The sequence below is a fragment of the Panulirus ornatus genome, chromosome 12 (assembly GCF_036320965.1).
Source record: "Panulirus ornatus isolate Po-2019 chromosome 12, ASM3632096v1, whole genome shotgun sequence".
Taxonomy (NCBI): Eukaryota; Metazoa; Arthropoda; class Malacostraca; order Decapoda; family Palinuridae; genus Panulirus; species Panulirus ornatus.
In genome coordinates, this window is record NC_092235.1 from 70,338,467 (window position 1) to 70,362,047 (window position 23,581).

Here is a 23,581-nt window from a genome sequence, read left to right on the forward strand (position 1 = left end):
GGACCACCTAGCCTGATGATTGGAGACAGTCTCCCAGGACCACCTAGTCTGATGATTGGGGACAGTCTCCCAGGACCACCTAATCTGATGATTGGAGACAGTCTCCCAGGACCACCTAGCCTGATGGTTGAAGATAGTCTCCCAGGACCACCTATTCTGATGATTGGGGACAGTCTCCCAGGACCACCTAGCCTGATGATTGGAGACAGTCTCCCAGGACCACCTAGCCTGATGATTGGAGACAGTCTCCCAGGACCACCTAGCCTGATGATTGGGGACGGTCTCCTAGGACCACCTGACCTGATGATTGGGGACAGTCTCCCAGGACCACCTAGCCTGATAATTGGGGACAGTCTCCCAGGACCACCCAGCCTGATGATTGGGGACAGTCTCCCAGGGCCACCTAGCCTGATGATTGGAGACAGTCTCCCAGGACCACCTAGCCTGATGATTGGGGACAGTCTCCCAGGACCACCTAGTCTGATGATTGGAGACAGTCTCCCAGGACCACCTAGCCTGATGATTGGAGACAGTCTCCCAGGACCACCTAGTCTGATGATTGGAGACAGTCTCCCAGGGCCACCTAGCCTGATGATTGGAGACAGTCTCCCAGGACCACCTAGTCTGATGATTGGAGACAGTCTCCCAGGACCACCTAGTCTGATGATTGGGGACAGTCTCCCAGGACCACCTAGTCTGATGATTGGAGACAGTCTCCCAGGACCACCTAGTCTGATGATTGGGGACAGTCTCCCAGGACCACCTAGTCTGATGATTGGAGACAGTCTCCCAGGACCACCTAGTCTGATGATTGGAGACAGTCTCCTAGGGCCACCTAGTCTGATGATTGGGGACAGTCTCCCAGGACCACCTAGTCTGATGATTGGAGACAGTCTACTAGGTCCATCGTACCTGATGACAGGCCAGTCCACCCCCACGTGCTTCAGTGTAGCAACCTAATCTCGCTACACATTGTACGAGCAAGTGGTCACCACCTGATGATGATATGTACATCAGGATAATGAAATACATGTGAAATATGACCTATAATATAGCAAGTAAATATTCTATCATTATTCTAATATTTTAACAGAATTAAGTCTAGTGTCTTCTTCACATTGTAGTACTGCGCAAACATTCTAGAATCATGTTTAGATTCTAACACTGTTATGATTACTATTTACATTCTACTATTAATGTTCTGTTTACTGTCTAATGTAGGTGGCAGCTACCTGGTCATTACTAGGTGTTGGTAATACTGTGTGGGATCCTTGCCAGGGGTTAGTGACCTTCTTGTGATGTGGTCAGGCGCCGCAGTGGACCTGGTAACAAACAGTGTTCACGATACTGAGCATATTGTCCAAGTGTAATCATTCCTTAGGTCGCTGAGCAAAACGAGTTCGTGGGATGGTATGCAGAAGGTTGGACGATGTGTGTACATTACAGACCGTTGTATAGTGGAAGGCAAGCGTGGTGTGTGGCGTACGAACGACCAGAGTCCTCGAGAACGGCACCCGGCCCACACAGCCAGGGGTCGTACGTAGCGTTTTGCCACGACCACAGTCGTGCCTGCAGTTCTCCCAACACCCCATGGTAACGACCCTTCCTGGCCACGTTAAAACGCTCCTCCGGATCGAGCTTCAGGTCGTACAGCTCCCACTGATCGCGGTAGTAGTAGTTGCGAAGTGTCTTGTACCAGGGAAGCGGCAGCACCTCCTGGGTGCGGTTCAGGATGTCCTGGAACACCGGCGACAAGTAGAAGTCCTGGTCGATGGGGAAGGGCATCTTGTAGTTCAGGTTGTGAATGAGCTTATAGGAGGCGGTGCGGATGGCACGCATAGGGTAGTACATAGTAACCTCATGGTGGTCATGGCTTGCAAACACTGCTGGCTCCGTCCTGGCCAGGCCAACGTCCAACATCCACACCCCCAGCTCTTGTTTGGCCACGCCCACGTCTTGTCCCGGTGGGCGCGTGTCTGGCCCGCCATAACTGAGATAAGGCAGCAGCGACTTGCCTGTAAGCAGCGCCAGTTCGTTCTTCTTCAGGATGCTGTACTTTGGGTAAGGGACGCGGAACCAGTCCAGGACGGTAGGGGTAAGGTCCAGGAGAGAGGCTAGGACGGCGGAGGTGTTACCCCAGGAGGCTTGGTGTACTGGTGAGGACACCAGCAAGGGTTCCACCATCCCTGGGTCGTACAGATTGGTCCTCCCTGCTGGGAAAGGTATGCCGTTGTCAGAAGTGTAGATCACTAGTGTGTCGTTCAGGTGTCCTGACCTCACCAGCTCCGCTAACACGAGTCCAACACCCTGGTCCAGCCGGGACAGTGTGGTGTACTGTGCCGCTAGGTCCTGTCGCGCTGCTGACGTGTTCTGCACGAAGTACGGCACCACCACCTGCCAAGGATGGTACCTGACTGGGAGCCAGTCCGGTATGTGACCCATGCCAGGCTCACCATTACCAAACTTTTCACAGAACTGGCCATACTCGGGGTGAGTGTGGCCGCACCGGTGAGGGTCGTGGAACCCGACATACAGAAAAAAGGGCCGAGTGTCGTTGGTGTCCAGGAACTGCCGCACCAGCTGACGCATGCGGGTGATGTTCCTCCCCACCTGTAGAATGGACTCCGTCTCCTCTGTGTACGCAAAGTCGAACGGATAAACAGCTTCTGGACCAACATGTTTCTTACCCACGATGCCTGTGCGAACACCATGAGCGGACAAGATGCCCGGGAGGCTGCGGACGCCATCGAAGGAGTTGAAGTGATGGTAGCCCTGGTGGAGGCCATACATACCGTTCTGGTGGGTGGGCAGCCCCGTCAGGATGGCAGAGCGAGAAGGCGAGCAGCTGCTGACGGAGGTGAAGGCTCTGGTGAACACCACACTCCGCCGCGAGAGCCTTTCCAGGTGCGGCATCTGGCACGCCATATTCCCGTACGCCTGTCGTGCGATACCTTCATTAATTATGTACCACCACAGGGGCCACGATACCTACAGACATGTACCACCACAGGGGCCACGATACCTACAGACATGTACCACCACAGGGGCCACGATACCTACAGACATGTACCACCACAGGGGCCACGATACCTACAGACATGTACCACCACAGGGGCCACGATACCTACAGACATGTGGTACATGACAGTGATGACAGGTGTCCCAGTATTAACACTGTGTGGTGTTAGAAGACTGCAGGTGTGGCCAGTTGATATTTACAGGTGCAAACTGTAGTCATGGTTATAGATTGAACTTAATGGCCAAATGCACCATGTTTACATGATATGGCAGGTGTGTGATAGGAGTGAACCAGTAATTTCCTGCTAACAGACATGCTGAGGGCCACTGCTCCTGCCAACATGCATGAGGAGGACTGGAAGTCCTGCCAACATGCATGAGGAGGACTGGAAGTCCTGCCAACATGTATTTCATGCACACATGAAGGTGGGTTCAGGTGCTGTTATCACAATTGATTTCGATGGTGAAGCCTCACAGCACAGTTATGAGAAAGCTATCAGCTGGCTTACTCACCAGCTAGAACAAAGCTATCAGCTGGCTTACTGACCAGCCAGGACAAAGCTATCAGCTGGCTCACTCACCAGCCAGGACAAAGCTATCAGGTAGAGGCCAAGAGACAAGGTCTCCTTCCATATGACAACGTTGGACATAAACACCCAGCCAAACACGTGGTTATAATAATAATCATAATGATAAATGATAATAATAATAATAATAATAATAATAATAATAATAATAATAACGAAAATGGTGATAATAATCCACGGTTTATTTACTAAGAAGGTTCCATACAATATGGTATATTACATAACATGATGTCTTGGAATACAATATTCCTAACTGTAGCACATGTATTTTCCAGTATGAGTAATCAAAAATACTCATAGATATTAAACTATAAAAAAGAAAAGTTAAAAACAGCAAAAGCAAGTATTATAAGATTCTAACCAAACATTAGGTGTTCTAACTATGTGATAAAGTGTTGGATGTGCATCTTATACATTACAATAATGCTGTAGTTCTCCTGGTGTCTCAGCCATATGACTTATACCATGTTTGGGCTACCACCTTACACTGTTTGTCTGATTTTAGGAGATTTTTTGAAATTGTATTGTTAGTTCATCTGTCGTATAATGCCGAGGAGTTCCAGCGTGCTACAGCAGGTTCATATTTTGTTAGTTTGTGCTTGAGGTCTGAGCTCTGTATGGATGGATGGCTCACATGACCCTCTGGCAGGGTCAAATAAGATGAATTTTGGTGAGCGTTTTAAGGACTGCCAAAAACTTACTTTGAAATAAAGAAAATTACAGAATTTTTTTTCTAGTCAATCATGGCGATACATGATCTGGATTTGTCAGAGAACACCTTCTTCACCTTGGACTTGGCATTGCCGGCTGATTCCAAGCGATAAGAGAGAGGGAACAGAGGGCCAGTATCTGCTATACTACCATCATAGCTATATTGTTCAGTGATGTAATGATAATATACATAACTACTTACAAGAACTTACATTACTTTACCTACAGCTGGCAGTGTTGCCAGTATACCACCTTCACCTGGCAGTGTTGCCAGTATACCACCTTCACCTGGCAGTGTTATCAGTCACTACTCTGGCTAGACAGTGTTGTCATCATTGATCTGGCCAAGCAGTGTTGCCACCATGCGTTTCTGACTCACCTTCAGTTCCAGGCCACCATCGTCAGCAACCATCAGGAGGACATTCCTGCCTTGTACAACAGCCGATGTTGTCACCATCATCACAACCATCAACATCATCTGTGGAACAATGACATGACGTCATCATCAACATAACTCCTCCAGGTATGAGTAATGACCACTACACGCACACCTGGGAAACAATCCTTTCAGGAACATATTCCTAAAACTTTACTTGATGTAATTACCATGATAACAGCTGATAACACCATGATAACAGCTGATAACACCATGATAACAGCTTATAACACTCTGATGGATCACACAGAGGGGAGGGGAGGGGGAAATAATGGCTATAGATGTACATAAAAAAGATAAAAACACTATTTTCATATAAATCTACAAACACGTTTATTGTAGATACAACGGCAAATTACCTTGTTCTCATAATGTGTTTATCATGCCACATAATACACAGTACCAACTGTTCATTAACTTTTTATATCATATTCATTAACATGCACACTTCATACTAGTCCTTATCCCAGACGTTTCACATGTTCTGGTTCAGTTCATTGACAGCACGTCGACCCCGGCATACCACATCGTTCCAATTCACTCTATTCCTTGCACGCCTCTCACCCTCCTGTATGTTCAGGCCCCGATCGTTCAAAAGGATTTTCACTCCATCCTTCCAGCTTCAGTTTGGTCTCCCACTTCTCCTTGTCCCCTCCACCTCTGACACATATTTCCTCTTTGTCAACCTTTCCTCACTCATTCTCTCCATATGTCCAAACAATTTCAACATACCCTCTTCTGCTCTCTCAACCACACTCTTTTTATTTTCACACATCTCTTACCCTGTCATTACTTACTTTATCAGACCACCTCACACCACATATTACCCTCATACTCAACACATCCACCCTCCTCCGCACAACCCTCTCTATAGCCCATGCCTCGCAACCATATAACAGTATTGGGAACTACTATTCCTTCAAACATACCCATTTTTGCTCTTCGCGATAACGTTCTCTCCTTCCACACATTCTTCATCGCTCCTAAAACCTTCGCTCCCTCCCCCACCCTGTGACGCTTCCGCTTCCAAGGTTCCATTCGCTGCTAAGTCTACTCTCAGATATTTAAAACACTTCACTTCCTCCAATTTTTCTCCATTCAAACTTACCTCCCAACTAAATTGTTCCTCAACCCTGCTGTACATAACAGCCTTGTTCTTATCCACATTTACTCTCAACTTTCTCCTTTCACACACTTTTCCAAACTCAGTCACCAACTTCTGCAGTTTCTCATTCGATTCAGCCACAAGAGCTGTATCATCGGTGAACAACAACTGACTCACTTCCCAAGCTCTCTCATCCCCTACAGATTACATACTCATCTCTCCAAAACTCTTCCAATCACCTCCCTAACCACCCCATCTATAAACAGATTAAACAACCATGGAGACATCACACCCCTACTGCAGACTGACCTTCGCTAAGAGCCAATCACTCTCTTCCTACTCGTGCACATGCCTTACATTCTTGATAAAAACTTTTCACTGCTTCTAGCAACTTACCTCCCACACCATATACTCTTGAGACCTTCCACAAAGCATCTTTATCAACTATATCATATGCCTACTCCAGATCCATAAATGCTACATACAAATCCATCTGTTTTTCTAAGTATTTCTCAAAAATTCTTCAAAGCAAACACCTGATCCACACATCCTCTACCACTTCTGAAACCACACTGCTCTTCCCCAACCTGATGCTCTGTTCATACCTTCACCCTCTCACTCAATACCCTTCCATACAATTTCCAAGGAATACTCAACAAACTTATGCCTCTGTAGTTGAACACTTTCCTTTATCCCCTTTGCCTATGTACAAAGGCACGATGCATGCATTTCGCCAATCAGCAGGCACTTCATCATGATCCACACATACATCTAATATCCTTACCAACCAATCAACAACACAGTCACCCCCTTTCTTCATAGATTCTACTGCAATACCATCCAAACCCGCCGCCTTACCGGATTTCATCTTCCGCAAAGCTTTCACTACCTCTTCTCTCTTAATCAAACCATTCTCCTTGACCCTTTCACTTCGCACACCACACAACCAAACCACCCTACATCTGCCACTCTGTCATCAAACACACTCAACTAACCTTCAGAATACTTACTCCATCTTCTTACTTCACTACTTGTTATCACTTCCCCCCTTGCCCCTTCACCGATGTTTCCATTTGTTCTCTTGTCTTACGCACGTTATTTACCTCCTTCCAAAACATCTTATTCTCCCCAAAGTTTAATGATACTTTCTCACCCCGACTCTCATTTGCCCTCTTTTTCAACCCTTGCACCTTTCTCTTGACCTCCTGCCGCTTCTTTTATACATCTCCCAGTCACTTGCACTCCTTCCTTGTAAGTATCGCCCAAACGGCTCTTTTCACTTTCTCTAACTTTACTTCTTCTTCCACTCACTAGCCTTTCCAATCTACCCACCTCCGACCTTTCTCATGTCACATGCATCTTTTCCACATGTCATCACTGCTTCCCTAAATACATCCCATTCCTCACCCACTCCTCTCATATCATTTACTCTTACCTTTTGCCATTCGACAATCTCTCCTGGTGCTTTCTCACACAAGTCTCCTTTCCAAGCTCACTTACTCTTCTCACCACTCTCTTCTCCCCAACATTCTCTCTACTTTTTTTAAAACCTCTACAAATTTTCACCTTCGTCTCCACACGATAGTGATCAGACATCCCTCCAGCTGCCCCTCCCAGCACACTAACTGGATATCCAAAAGTCTCTCTTTTACACGCCTATCAATTAACATCTCGCCTACTCAGTATACTTATGTATATCTCTCTTTTTGAACCAAGGATTCCCAATCACCAGTCTTTTTTTCAGCACACCAATCCACAAGCTCTTTACCATTTCCATTCACAACACTGAATTCCTCATGTACACCAATCATACCCTCAACTGTCACATTACTCACCTTCGTATTCAAGTCACCCATCTATCTATCTATCTATCTATCTATCTATCAATCTATCTATCTATCTATATATATATATATATATATATATATATATATATAGATAGGGGATAGGGGAGAAAGAATACTTCCCACGTATTCCCTGCGTGTCGTAGAAGGCGACTAAAAGGGAAGGGAGCGGGGGGCTGGAAATCCTCCCCTCTCGTTTTTTTTTTTTTTAATTTTCCAAAAGAAGGAACAGAGAAGGGGGCCAGGTGAGGATATTCCCTCAAAGGCCCAGTCCTCTGTTCTTAACGCTACCTCGCTATCGCGGGAAATGGCGAATAGTATGAAAAAAAAAAAAAAAATATATATATATATATATATATATATATATATATATATGTATATATATATATATATATATATATATATATATATATATATATATATATATATATATATATATATATATATATATATATATTTTTTTTTTTTTTTTTTTTTTTTTTTTTTGCTTTGTCGCAGTCTCCAGCGTTTGCGAGGTAGCGCAAGGAAACAGACGAAAGAAATGGCCCAACCCACCCCCATACACACGTATATACATACGTCCACACACGCAAATATACATACCTACACAGCTTTCCATGGTTTACCCCAGACGCTTCACATGCCTTGATTCAATCCACTGACAGCACGTCAACCCCGGTATACCACATCGATCCAATTCAATCTATTCCTTGCCCTCCTTTCACCCTCCTGCATGTTCAGGCCCCGATCACACAAAATCCTTTTCACTCCATCTTTCCACCTCCAATTTGGTCTCCCACTTCTCCTCGTTCCCTCCACCTCCGACACATATATCCTTTTGGTCAATCTTTCCTCACTCATTCTCTCCATGTGACCAAACCATTTCAAAACACCCTCTTCTGCTCTCTTAACCACGCTCTTTTTATTTCCACACATCTCTCTTACCCTTACGTTACTTACTCGATCAAACCACCTCACACCACACATTGTCCTCAAACATCTCATTTCCAGCACATCCATCCTCCTGCGCACAACTCTATCCATAGCCCACGCCTCGCAACCATACAACATTGTTGGAACCACTATTCCTTCAAACATACCCATTTTTGCTTTCCGAGATAATGTTCTCGACTTCCACACATTCTTCAAGGCTCCCAGCATTTTCGCCCCCTCCCCCACCCTATGATCCACTTCCGCTTCCATGGTTCCATCCGCTGCCAGATCCACTCCCAGATATCTAAAACACTTTACTTCCTCCAGTTTTTCTCCATTCAAACTTACCTCCAATTGACTTGACCCTCAACCCTACTGTACCTAATAACCTTGCTCTTATTCACATTTACTCTTAACTTTCTTCTTTCACACACTTTACCAAACTCAGTCACCAGCTTCTGCAGTTTCTCACATGAATCAGCCAACAGCGCTGTATCATCAGCGAACAACAACTGACTCACTTCCCAAGCTCTCTCATCCCCAACAGACTTCATACTTGCCCCTCTTTCCAAAACTCTTGCATTCACCTCCCTAACAACCCCATCCATAAACAAATTAAACAACCATGGAGACATCACACACCCCTGCCGCAAACCTACATTCACTGAGAACCAATCACTTTCCTCTCTTCCTACACGTACACATGCCTTACATCCTCGATAAAAACTTTTCACTGCTTCTAACAACTTGCCTCCCACACCATATATTCTTAATGCCTTCCACAGAGCATCTCTATCAACTCTATCATATGCCTTCTCGAGATCCATAATGCTACATACAAATCCATTTGCTTTTCTAAGTATTTCTCACATACATTCTTCAAAGCAAACACCTGATCCACACATCCTCTACCACTTCTGAAACCACACTGCTCTTCCCCAATCTGATGCTCTGTACATGCCTTCACCCTCTCAATCAATACCCTCCCATATAATTTACCAGGAATACTCAACAAACTTATACCTCTGTATATATATATATATATATATATATATATATATATATATATATATATATATATATATATATATATATATATATATATGATAGAGTCGATAGAGATGCTCTGTGGAAGGTATTAAGAATATATGGTGTGGAAGGAAAGTTGTTAGAAGCAGTGATATGTTTTTATCGAGGATGTAAGGCATGTGTACGTGTAGGAAGAGAGGAAAGTGATTGGTTCTCTGTGAATGTAGGTTTGCGGCAGGGGTGTGTGATGTCTCCATGGTTGTTTAATTTGTTTATGGATGGGGTTGTTAGGGAGGTAAATGCAAGAGTTATGGAAAGTTATGGAAGGAAAGTTGTTAGAAGCAGTGAAAAGTTTTTATCGAGGATGTAAGGCATGTGTACGTGTAGGAAGAGAGGAAAGTGATTGGTTCTCTGTGAATGTAGGTTTGCGGCAGGGGTGTGTGATGTCTCCATGGTTGTTTAATTTGTTTATGGATGGGGTTGTTAGGGAGGTGAATGCAAGAGTTTTGGCAAAGAGGGGCAAGTATGAAGTCTGTTGGGGATGAGAGAGCTTGGGAAGTGAGTCAGTTGTTGTTCGCTGATGATACAGCGCTGGTGGCTGATTCATGTGAGAAACTGCAGAAGCTGGTGACTGAGTTTGGTAAAGTGTGTGGAAGAAGAAAGTTAAGAGTAAATGTGAATAAGAGCAAGGTTATTAGGTACAGTAGGGTTGAGGGTCAAGTCAATTGGGAGGTGAGTTTGAATGGAGAAAAACTGGAGGAAGTGAAGTGTTTTAGATATCTGGGAGTGGATCTGGCAGCGGATGGAACCATGGAAGCGGAAGTGGATCATAGGGTGGGGAAGGGGGCGAAAATTCTGGGGCCTTGAAGAATGTGTGGAAGTCGAGAACATTATCTCGGAAAGCAAAAATGGGTATGTTTGAAGGAATAGTGGTTCCAACAATGTTGTATGGTTGCGAGGCGTGGGCTATGGATAGAGTTGTGCGCAGGAGGATGGATGTGCTGGAAATGAGATGTTTGAGGACAATGTGTGGTGTGAGGTGGTTTGATCGAGTGAGTAACGTAAGGGTAAGAGAGATGTGTGGAAATAAATAGAGCGTGGTTGAGAGAGCAGAAGAGGGTGTTTTGAAGTGGTTTGGGCACATGGAGAGAATGAGTGAGGAAAGATTGACCAAGAGGATATATGTGTCGGAGGTGGAGGGAACGAGGAGAAGAGGGAGACCAAATTGGAGGTGGAAAGATGGAGTGAAAAAGATTTTGTGTGATCGGGGCCTGAACATGCAGGAGGGTGAAAGGAGGGCAAGGAATAGAGTGAATTGGAGCGATGTGGTATACCGGGGTTGACGTGCTGTCAGTGGATTGAATCAAGGCATGTGAAGCGTCTGGGGTAAACCATGGAAAGCTGTGTAGGTGTGTATATTTGCGTGTGTGGACGTATGTGTATACATGTGTATGGGGGGGGGGGGGGTTGGGCCATTTCTTTCGTCTGTTTCCTTGCGCTACCTCGCAAACGCGGGAGACAGCGACAAAGTATAAAAAAAAATATATATATATATATATATATATATATATATATATATATATATATATATATATATATATATATATATATATGTGTGATCCCCCCTCCCGCCCTCCAACAGTTTGGCTGAAACTCACCTTAAAATGGGTATTACTGGTAGTGCTGGATGGTTTATCCATAATAAGGTTATTCTCTGTGGCACTTATACGTGTCTAGCGACGTAATGGACCTGTTGCGTCTGTGCTATGGTTGATTAGCTCATTCCTGGTTGCGTTACACCGTAGTGAAATCTTGGAGACGTTCATAAAGTGACATGTCTTTCCTATTCTTTGCGGAAAAATAGACATTATAGAAATTCAGATATTTGTATAGAACTTCTGTCTGCGGACAGTAAGTACCTTCATGTTAAGGAAGGCCGTATACCTATGATACCGTTATAAAAGCACACTTTCTGGTTTTTCTTGTAGGAACTCAACCTTGTATCATGTGCCCCAACCCCCATTGGTTGGTTGATAGGGCTCTGGGTGTCCTCGACGCTGATTGGCTTGTTAGGACACACCCCTCAGTAGCGATATATGACGTAAAATATTTTTATATTTTTCTTTTTACTGAAATGTTTATCATATCTTTTCCTTCTCAAGATTGCATACGAATTATATCACTCAATTCAATGTTTCCCATATAGCTAATTGAAACGATTTGAATAATCATTGCAAATATTTTTCTTATTATCATAAACTCATTAGCTCCGCAGGCTTAGCCCAGAAGTAAACAAACATGGCTGGAACAACAACAGGGAAAAGGCTTGTCCGCTCGAAATCAGGATTGAGGATTATACCTCTAAGTGATTCAGACAGAAGTCCATTTGAACTTAGAGAACCAGAATGGGTTGCAGACAAAATGGTAAGAGTTAAGAGTTTGAAGATAATGAATGATACTGTGAGCGTGAAAGGCAGTCGCAAACTCTCTTCCGCGTCAGCATTATCATTAATGCTTTGTAACATACTGCATTGGTCATAGCTGACTTTCCAGTTAATGAGCTCCGTTATTTATTCAATTTCTATTATACTGTAATATTTGAAGTGGAATTTTTAGATTGACAGTAAATAATGTAAATATTTAAAGGATTTAAGCATATTTCTGACAACAGACCTTGGAAAAATCATCCCTTTATTCAAGGAAATAACTGGCGAATTCTTGTAATTTAAGTTTAAGAGTGGTAATTTTTTTCCAATTTACGGACGAACGTGTTTTGCCTGATATATGATGAAGATATTGTCTATTCTTTTCACTGTTTACAGTTGATATAGAATATGTGGTTTTAGATGTAGCATCTGCTCCAATATTTTCAGGTTCTCGTAAAGTGGACAGGACTTTGAGTTAAAGGGAAATTGTGAAGTAAAATCACTCTTTAGTTAAGAGTGTAACAAATTCATTGGTAACACTTCATCAATGTCAAGCAATCTAGGAAATGAAGAGGAGAGATGCCTATGGTGTCACAGTCATTTTCTTATGTTCATTGAAAAGTTGTTTGGATACCAAGAAACACTTCCTCTGCCAAAGGGTTGTCAGTTACTTTAAGTCCCTCTCATGAGTTTGTCACACCATCTGTTGGTGATTAGTTATCATCTTTGCTGTTTTTGGCATATTTATATGCAAATATGCCACCAGGTCTGACATAGCTCATCAGCTCTTATGTTCTGGTATGAATGATAGTAATATCTGCACCTTCAGAATACAATCTCGGTAATATTCCAGTTTAGTGCTGGTAGTCTTTTTCTTCATGGAACTGGATGAAACTAGTATCATGATTTTCAGTAATAGAATAGCCCATTATCCAAAGCTGCTGGTGAATCAAAGGAAGATCTCTCTTGTTTATTAACATTAGGAACACAAGCCTGCCTGACACATCCAAATGATTTAGAGTCTATCCATACACTTGGTTAAGGAATTAAGAGTTCTTTGTGATATACAACTTAATAAAGATACCTGATTACCATCAAGATTTTACAGATTTTTATATGATGTAGGATTTCATACCCCTTGTGTTTTTAGTCTTGCAAGGGCCGAGCAGTAGCTAAGTTACGACAACCTGTGACATTTTATTTTTCCAAAATATAACTTTATTTAAACTTACATAACCTTATAACTGCAGTTATTTAAGTAGTTCTTAATTTTAGAAGTGTAGCAAATATGAAATACATGAATCAACAAAAATCATTTCAATGGTATAGTTATGATTTTTAAAACAATTTTAAACATGCAATATTTACATTAAACAATGTGTATTGCAGAGGGTTAAGTCCCCCAAGGTGAAGAGAACATTGCTGAGGAAATTGTATTGTAAAGACAAGGAATGTAAATGATAGGAATACAAACAAAACTGAAACATAACCTTACTAAATTTAGCAACTGGAGTAAGAGTTGGTCTTTCCCTACTAAGAAAAGTCCAAGATACTTCTCGTTATTCTGCACCTAAACTTGTTTCTTAAATTTTTCTTTGTTGCCTTACCTTATTGCATCCAAGCAGTAAGTTTTCCACTTTAATTCACAATGGCACTTTGGACAGCTCAACCTATCTCTCCTTTTTTCACATCTTGGTTACATCCACACACATTTAGACACCCCAATCTGAGCCTACGAGGAGGATGAGCACTCCCCGCGTGACTCCTTCTGTTTCCCATTTTAGAAAGTTGAAATACAAGGAGGGGAGGATTTCTGGCCCCCCGCTCCCATCCCCTCTAGTCGCCTTCTATATATATATATATATATATATATATATATATATATATATATATATATATATATATTATGTATTTATATTATTTCTATTTTTATTTTGCCTTGTCGCTGTCTCCCACGTTAGCGAGATAGCGCAAGGAAACAGACGAAAGAATGGCCCAACCCACCCACATACACATGTATATACATACACGTCCACACACGCAAATATACATACCTATACATCTCAGAGTATACATATATATACACACACAGACATATACATATATACACATGTGCATGATTCAAACTGTCTGCCTTTATTCATTCCCATCGCCACCTCGCAACACATGGAATAACAACCCCCTCCCCCCTCATGTGTGCGAGGTAGAGCTAGGAAAGGACAACAAAGGCCCCATTCGTTCACACTCAGTCTCTATCTGTCTTGTAATAATGCACCAAAACCACAGCTCCCTTTCCACATCCAGGCCCCACACAACTTTCCATGGTTTACCCCAGACGCTTCACATGCCCTGGTTCAATCCATTGACGGCACGTCGACCCCAGTATACCACATCTTTCCAATTCACTCTATTCCTTGAATGCCTTTCACACTCCTGCATGTTCAGGCCCCGATCACTCAAAATCTTTTTCACTCCATCTTTCCACCTCCAGTTTGGTCTCCCACTTCTCCTTGTTCCCTCCACCTCTGACATATATATCCTCTTGGTCAATCTTTCCTCACTCATTCTCTGCATGTGACCAAACCATTTCAAAACACCCTCTTCTGCTCTCTCAACCAGACTCTTTTTATTACCACACATCTCTCTTACCCTTACATTACTTACTCGATCAAACCACCTCACACCACATATTGTCCTCAAAAATCTCATTTCCAGCACATCCACCCTCCTGCACACAACTCTATCCATAGCCCATGCCTCGCAACCATACAACATTGTTGAAACCACTATTCCTTCAAACATACCCATTTTTGCTTTCGGAGATAATGTTCTTGACTTTCACACATTCTTCAAGGCTCCCAGAATTTTTGCCCCCTACCCCACCCTATGATTCACTTTTGCTTCCATGGTTCCATCCACTACAAAATCCACTCCCAGATATCTAAAACACTTCACTTCCTCCAGTTTTTCTCCATTCAAACTTACCTTCCAATTGACTTGACCCTCAACCCTACTGTACCTAATAACCTTGTGAAAAGTTTTTATCGAGGATGTAAGGCATGTGTACGTGTAGGAAGAGAGGAAAGTGATTGGTTCTCAGTGAATGTAGGTTTGCGGCAGGGGTGTGTGATGTCTCCATGGTTGTTTAATTTGTTTATGGATGGGGTTGTAAAGGAGGTAAATGCAAGAGTCCTGGAAAGAGGGGCAAGTATGAAGTCTGTTGGGGATGAGAGAGCTTGGGAAGTGAGTCAATTGTTGTTCGCTGATGATACAGCGCTGGTGGCTGATTCATGTGAGAAACTGCAGAAGCTGGTGACTGAGTTTGGTAAAGTGTGTGAAAGAAGAAAGTTAAGAGTAAATGTGAATAAGAGCAAGGTTATTAGGTACAGTAGGGTTGAGGGTCAAGTCAATTGGGAGGTAAGTTTGAATGGAGAAAAACTGGAGGAAGTAAGTGTTTTAGATATCTGGGAGTGGATCTGGCAGCGGATGGAACCATGGAAGCGGAAGTGGATCATAGGGTGGGGGAGGGGGCGAAAATTCTGGGAGCCTTGAAGAATGTGTGGAAGTCGAGAACATTATCTCGGAAAGCAAAAATGGGTATGTTTGAAGGAATAGTGGTTCCAACAATGTTGTATGGTTGCGAGGCGTGGGCTATGGATAGAGTTGTGCGCAGGAGGGTGGATGTGCTGGAAATGAGATGTTTGAGGACAATGTGTGGTGTGAGGTGGTTTGATCGAGTAAGTAACGTAAGGGTAAGAGAGATGTGTGGAAATAAAAAGAGCGTGGTCGAGAGAGCAGAAGAGGGTGTTTTGAAATGGTTTGGGCACATGGAGAGAATGAGTGAGGAGAGATTGACCAAGAGGATATATGTGTCGGAGGTGGAGGGAACGAGGAGAAGAGGGAGACCAAATTGGAGGTGGAAAGATGGAGTGAAAAAGATTTTGTGTGATCGGGGCCTGAACATGCAGGAGGGTGAAAGGAGGGCAAGAATAGAGTGAATTGGAGTCATGTGGTATACCGGGGTTGACGTGCTGTCAGTGGATTGAAGCAAGGCATGTGAAGCGTCTGGGGTAAACCATGGAAAGCTGTGTAGGTATGTATATTTGCGTGTGTGGACGTGTGTATGTACATGTGTATGGGGGGGGGGTTGGGCCATTTCTTTCGTCTGTTTCCTTGCGCTACCTCGCAAACGCGGGAGACAGCGACAAAGTATAAAAAAAAAAAAAAAATATATATATATATATATATATATATATATATATATATATATATATATATATTCCTGGAAAATTATATGGGAGGGTATTGATTGAAACGGTGAAGGCATGTTCAGAGCATCAGATTGTGGAAGAGCAGTGTGGTTTCAGAAGTGGTAGAGGATGTGTGGATCACGTGTTTGCTTTGAAGGATGTATGAGAGAAATACGTAGAAAAGCAAATGGGTTTGTATGTAGCATTTATGGATCTGGAGAAGGCATATGATAGAGTTGATAGAGATGCTCTGTGGAAGGTATGAAGAAAATATATGGCGTGGGAGGCAAGTTGTTAGAAGCAGTGAAAAGTTTTTATCAAGGATGTAAGGCATGTGTACGTGTAGGAAGAGAGGAAAGTGATTGGTTCTCAATGAGCGTTGGTTTGTGGCAGGGGTGCGTGATGTCTTCATGGTTGTTTAATTTGTTTATGAATGGGGTTGTTAGGGAGGTGAATGCAAGAGTTTTGGAGAGAGGGACAAGTATGCAGTCTGTTGTGGATGAGAAAGCTTGGGTAGTGAGTCAGTTGTTTGCTGATGGTGGCTGATTCGTGTGAAAAACTGCAGAAGCTGGTGACTGAGTCTAGTGAAGTGTGTGAAAGAAGAAAGTTGAGAGTAAATGTGAATAAGAGCAAGGTTATAGTAAGGTTATAGCAAGGTATAGTATGGTTGAGGGACAAGTCAATTGGGAGGTAAGTTTGAATGGAGAAAAACTGGAGGAAGTGAAGTGTTTTAGATATCTGGGAGTGAAGTGTTTTAGATATCTGGAAGCGGGAGTGAATCATAGGTTGGGGGAGGGGGCAAAAGTTCTGGGAGTGTTGAAGAATGTGTGGAAGTCGAGAACATTATCTCGAAAAGCAAAAATGGGTATGTTTGAAGGAATAGTGGTTTCAGTAATGTTATATGGTTGCGAGGTGTGGGCTATGGATAGAGTTGTGCAGAGGAGGGTGGATGGGCTGGAAATGAGATGTTTAAGGACAATATGTGGTGTGAGGTGGTTTGATTGAATAAGTGATAATAGGGTAAGAGAGATGTGTGGTAATAAAAAGAGTCTGGTTGAGAGAGCAGAAGAGGGTGTTTTGAAATGGTTTGGTCACATGGAGAGAATGAGTGAGGAAAGATTGACCAAGAGGATATATATGTCAGAGGTGGAGGGAACGAGGAGAAGTGGGAGACCAAATTGGAGGTGGAAAGATGGAGTGAAAAAGATTTTGAGTGATTGGGGCCTGAACATGCAGGAGGGTGAAAGGCGTGCAAGGAATAGAGTGAATTGGAACGATGTGGTATATTGGGGTCGACGTGCTGTCAGTGGATTGAACCAGGGCATGTGAAGCGTCTGGGGTAAACCATGGAAGTTCTGTGGGGCCTGGATGTGGAAAGGGAGCTGTGGTTTCAGTGCATTATTACATGACAGCTAGAGACGGAGTGTGAACGAATGTGGGCTTTGTTGTCTTTTCCTAGCGCTACCTCTCATATATGAGGGGGGAGGGGGTTGTTATTTCATGTGTGGCAGGTGGCGATGGGAATGAATAAAGACAGACAGTATGAATTATGTACATGTGTATATATGTATATGTCTGTGTGTGTATATATATGTGTACATTGAGATGTATAGGTATGTATATTTGCATGTGTGGACGTGTATGTATATACATGTGTATGGGGGTGGGTTGGGCCATTTCTTTCGTCTGTTTCCTTGCGCTACCTTGCAAACGCGGGAGACAGCGACAAATCAAATAAAAAATGAATATAATAAATAATAATATATATACACATATAATAATGGAGAAAAACTGGAGGAAGTGAAGTGTTTTAGATATCTGGGAGTGGATCTGGCAGCGGATGGAACCATGGAAGCGGAAGTGGATCATAGGGTGGGGGAGGGGGCGAAAATTCTGGGGGCCTTGAAGAATGTGTGGAAGTCGAGAACATTATCTCGGAAAGCAAAAATGGGTATGTTTGAAGGAATAGTGGTTCCAACAATGTTGTATGGTTGCAAGGCGTGGGCTATGGATAGAGTTGTGCGCAGGAGGATGGATGTGCTGGAAATGAGATGTTTGAGGACAGTGTGTGGTGTGAGGTGGTTTGATCGAGTGAGTAACGTAAGGGTAAGAGAGATGTGTGGAAATAAAAAGAGCGTGGTTGAGAGAGCAGAAGAGGGTGTTTTGAAGTGGTTTGGGCACATGGAGAGAATGAGTGAGGAAAGATTGACCAAGAGGATATATGTGTCGGAGGTGGAGGGAACGAGGAGAAGAGGGAGACCAAATTGGAGGAGGAAAGATGGAGTGAAAAAGATTTTGTGTGATCGGGGCCTGAACATGCAGGAGGGTGAAAGGAGGGCAAGGAATAGAGTGAATTGGAGCGATGTGGTATACCGGGGTTGACGTGCTGTCAGTGGATTGAATCAAGGCATGTGAAGCGTCTGGGGTAAACCATGGAAAACTGTGTAGGTATGTATATTTGCGTGTGTGGACGTATGTATATACATGTGTATGGGGGGGGGGTTGGGCCATTTCTTTCGTCTGTTTCCTTGCGCTACCTCGCAAACGCGGGAGACAGCGACAGAGTATAATAAAAAAAAAAAAATATATAATAAATGAATATAATAAATAATAATATATATACACATATATATTATAGCATTAATGTGATGGCCATGATTATGGCATTCAGCTTCTTGTGTCATTTCAGTCTCCTTAGCCATTATCCTAAGGTGGAGTTTAGATGACTTTTTAGATGCAGTATAATATTAAGTCCCAAATCCCTCTTACACTCTGGTTCTTGTAGCTTATTTCTCATTAGTTGACATTCATATTAAAGCCTTTTTTCACTGTTTCTTGTTATTTTTACTTTGCATTTACTTAGGTTGTATTTCATCAACCATGTATAAGACCAACTTTGAAGTTTGTCTTGGTTACCTTGTAAGTTGATGCAATTCTCATCGTTCTATACTTCTGTTATGACCTTAAATTCAACCAGAAACATATTTATGTGTAAGTTCCGTCCTTCTTGTAAGCCATTTACATAGATCAAGAAGAGCAGCAGTCCTAAGACTGAGCCCTGCAGCAAGCCATTGGTGATCCCAAGCCATTTCAAGAAATCTTAGACAACTGTCCTTTGTTCCCTTCCAATTAAGGTAATTTTCTGTCCAGTCTACCCCAAATTCCTGCCTAAAAACTCAGCTTCTTTCCTAGCATCCTCTGTGATAGTCTTGAATGCTTTTTTGCAATCTGGGGATATACCATCCATTCATCCATTTGCTTTACCTAAAAAAAGACCTCACTCTCTTATAGAAGCCGAAGAGATTTGTTACACTTGGCCATTTTCCTCGGGTCCACGTTGTTTCGTGCTTGGGTTGTTTCTGCTGCTGAAGCATGGGAGTTGTTGAAGCATGGAATGTGGATTAGCGATAATAGTGCATAACTATCTTTGCACATCATCGTACTTAACCAAACCAGCAATATGCTGCATTTGGTTCAAGTAGGTTAGATTAGGTTTTTTTGTCATTGAAAAAGTATGGATTTGTAATCAGATATTATATTTCAACAGTAACACCATGTCCTCTTGGTGGCCTGCTTCATACATGGGGTGCAGTTTGGTACGTATGTTTTATGAAAGAGAAGTATATAATGAAGAAGTTAGTTTTGTATTGCTTAGATATTAGTATTAGCTATTTACCTATTATATATTGCATTTTAACCCACATTTTCTCTCACTTTCAAAGCTTTATTATGTAGAAGTTGATTTTTATTTTACTCTTGATTTTTGACGTGCTATATTTTCTTTCAAGAATACTGCGGTCTTGCTATTTTCATTTTGTTCAGTGAAGGAAATGAGGTTAAAGTGGATTAGAAGTAAAATTTTTTAAAGAAATAGGAATTAGATTAATTGTAAGGTACCATCATTTCCCTTTATTGTCAATAACCAGCAGAAAATATTCAGTCCCACAGTTTGTTTGTTTTTTTTCAAATTAGTTCATAAATAAAAAGTGAATTTCATATAAAAAGACTTTTTTACATTATTTTTACATGCTTAACCTGTTCTTGTATGAGTATCTCCAGTGTAATTTCTCCATTTCAGAGCCCAACATGCATGGACTGCAAGAAGAAGTTTGATTTTATAAAGAGAAGGGTAAGATTAAATCTGTGTATAATTATGGTTGTATGTTGTGATATTAAGAGGTGATGCATAATGGTAGACCTATTTTGATGAAGAGGCTGATGAATACATTCTGACAATAGAGACTTGAAGGTCACAGCTAGACTGCTGGAATCTGACTCAGAAAGCTTAAATTCCTTACCAGAGTAACTAGAATTTAACTCTTGTTATGTATATACATAAATGCCCACACACGCACATATACATACACAGACATATACATATATATTTTAGTTATTTGCTTTGTCGCTGTCTCCCGCATTAGCGAGGTAGCGCAAGGAAACAGATGAAAGAATGGCCCAACCCACCTACATACTCATGTATATACATACACGTCCACACAGGCAAATATGCATACCTGTACATCTCAAAGTATGCATATATATACACACACAGACATATACATATATACACAGTGTACATAATTCATACTGTCTGCCTTTATTCATTCCCATCGCCACCCTGCCACACATGAAATAACAACCCCCTCCCCCCTCTTGTGCACGAGGTAGTGCTAGGAATAGACATCAAAGGCCACATTCGTTCACACTCACTCTCTAGCTGTCATGTAATAATGCACCGAAACCACAGCTCCCTTTCCACATCCAGGCCCCACAGAGCTATCCATGGTTTTCCCTAGATGCTTCACATGCCCTGGTTCAATCCATTGACAGCACGTCGACCCCAATGTACCACATCGTTCCAACTCACTCTATTCCTTGCACGCCTTTCACCCTCCTGCATATTCAGGCCCCGATCACTCAAAATCTTTTTCACTCCATCTTTCTACCTCCAATTTGGTCTCCCACTTCTCCTCGTTCCCTCCACCTCTGACACATACATCCTCTTGGTCAATCTTTCCTCACTCATTCTCTCCATGTGACCAAACCATTTCAAAACCCTCTTCTGCTCTCTCAACCACACTCTTTGTATTACCACACATCTCTCTTACCCTATTATTACTTATTCGATCAAACCATCTCACACCACATGTTGTCCTCAAACATCTCATTTCCAGCACATCCACCCTCCTCCGCACAACTCTATCTATAGCCCACACATCGCTACCGTATAACATTGTTGGAACCCCTATTCCTTCAAACACACCCATTTTTGCTTTCCGAGATAATGTTCTCGACTTCCACACATTCTTCAATGCTCCCAGAATTTTTGCCCCCTCCCCCACCCTATGATTCACTTCCGCTTCCATGGTTCCATCCGCTGCCAAATCCACTCCCAGATATCTAAAACACTTTACTTCCTCCAGTTTTTTGCCATTCAAACTTACCTCCCAATTGACTTGTCCCTCAACCCTACTGTACCTAATAACCTTGCTCTTATTCACATTTACTCTCAACTTTCTTCTCTCACACACTTTACCAAACTCAGTCACCAGCTTCTGCAGTTTCTCACCCGAATCAGCCACCAGCGCTGTATCATCAGCGAACAACAACTGACACTTCCCAAGCTTTCTCATCCACAACAGACTGCATACTTGCCCCTCTTTCCAAAACTCTTGCATTCACCCCCCTAACAACCCCATCCATAAACAAATTAAACAACCATTGAGACATCACACACCCCTGCAGCAAACCTACATTCACTGAGAACCAATCACTTTCCTCTCTTCCTACACATACACATGCCTTACATCCTCAATAAAAACTTTTCACTGCTTCTAACAACTTTCCTCCCACACCATATATTCTTAATACCTTCCACAGAGCATCTCTATCAACTCTATCATATGCCTTCTCCAGATCCATAAATGCTACATACAAATCCATTTGCTTTTCTAAGTATTTCTCACATACATTCTTCAAAGCAAACACCTGATCCACACATCCTCTACCACTTCTGAAACCACACTGCTCTTCCCCAATCTGATGCTCTGTACATGCCCTCACCCTCTCAGTCAGTACCCTCCTATATAATTTCCCATTTAGGATATCCTCCCAAAAAAAGAAATTGAACTAACAAAAAAAGTTTATCTAAGACATACTGTAGTTTACACTTCATTAACACTTCTTTTCTATGCCTTTTGTCTCTCCTTCTTCAGGTAACCACTCTTCTTTTAAGAGCCAGGTCTACAAACACCTGCAGATTACTGATAATTTCTAATTCCTTTTTCTTTTACTTTTTTATATTAGAGATGATCTTGATTAGGGCATGTTTTGCCCAAGCCATACCGGTAAAAACAAAAATACATTTCACACTTACTATATCCAGACAACAGAAAAACTGGGTAACTGATATACATATTCATTTTTCATTATACTTTGTTGCTGTATATACATGTATATACATACGTCCACACACGCAAATATACATACCTACACAGCTTTCCATGGTTTACCCAGACGCCTCACATGCCCTGATTCAATCCACTGACAGCACGTCAACCCCGGTATACCACATCGATCCAATTCACTTATTTCTTGCCCTCCTTTCACCTCCTGCATGTTCAGGCCCGATCACACAAAATCTTTATCACTCCATCTTTCCACCTCCAATTTGGTCCTCCACTTCTCCTCGTTCCCTCCACCTCCGACACATATATCCTCTTGGTCAATCTTTCCTCACTCATTCTCTCCATGTGCACCAAACCATTTCAAAACACCCTTCTGCTCTCTCAACCACGCTTTTTTTATTTCCACACATCTCTCTTACCCTTACGTTACTTACTCGATCAAACCATCTCACACCACACATTGTCCTCAAACATCTCATTTCCAGCACATCCATTCTCTCCGGCACAACTCTATCCATAGCCCACGCTCGCAACCATACAACTTGTTGGAACCACTATTCCTTCAAACATACCCATTTTTGCTTTCCGAGATAATGTTCTCGACTTCCACACATTCTTCAATGCTCCCAGAATTTTTGCCCCCTCCCCCACCCTATGATTCACTTCCGCTTCCATGGTTCCATCCGCTGCCAAATCCACTCCCAGATATCTAAAACACTTTACTTCCTCCAGTTTTTTGCCATTCAAACTTACCTCCCAATTGACTTGTCCCTCAACCCTACTGTACCTAATAACCTTGCTCTTATTCACATTTACTCTCAACTTTCTTCTCTCA

General features: G+C 42.6%; 2 protein-coding genes across 5 annotated transcripts in view; one reads left to right on the forward strand and one right to left on the reverse strand.

Annotated features, from left to right (window-relative positions):
* Positions 1-1,033: 1,033 nt before the first annotated feature.
* On the reverse strand, positions 1,034-11,489 carry Sgsh (N-sulfoglucosamine sulfohydrolase). The gene is made up of 3 exons (XM_071668250.1): positions 11,322-11,489; positions 4,696-4,794; positions 1,034-2,937 (listed from the first exon to the last, which is right to left on the reverse strand). Exons 1-3 carry the CDS (start codon positions 11,361-11,363, stop codon positions 1,441-1,443), a joined length of 1,638 nt encoding a protein of 545 aa, XP_071524351.1. The 5' UTR covers positions 11,364-11,489; the 3' UTR covers positions 1,034-1,440.
* Positions 11,490-11,939: 450 nt separating this feature from the next.
* Positions 11,940-23,581, forward strand: part of LOC139752226 (zinc finger FYVE domain-containing protein 21-like) — a 48,613-nt gene continuing 36,971 nt past the window's right edge. For 3 of the 4 annotated variants that reach the window (XM_071668248.1, XM_071668246.1, XM_071668249.1), the window contains exons 1-2: positions 11,940-12,087; positions 20,418-20,468. In XM_071668248.1, the coding sequence (XP_071524349.1) occupies positions 11,962-12,087; positions 20,418-20,468 (177 nt within the window). In that variant the 5' untranslated portion in view covers positions 11,940-11,961. Of the gene's footprint in view, positions 12,088-19,886; positions 19,936-20,417; positions 20,469-23,581 lie in introns of all 4 variants that reach the window. The other variant, XM_071668247.1, reaches the window with a different exon arrangement.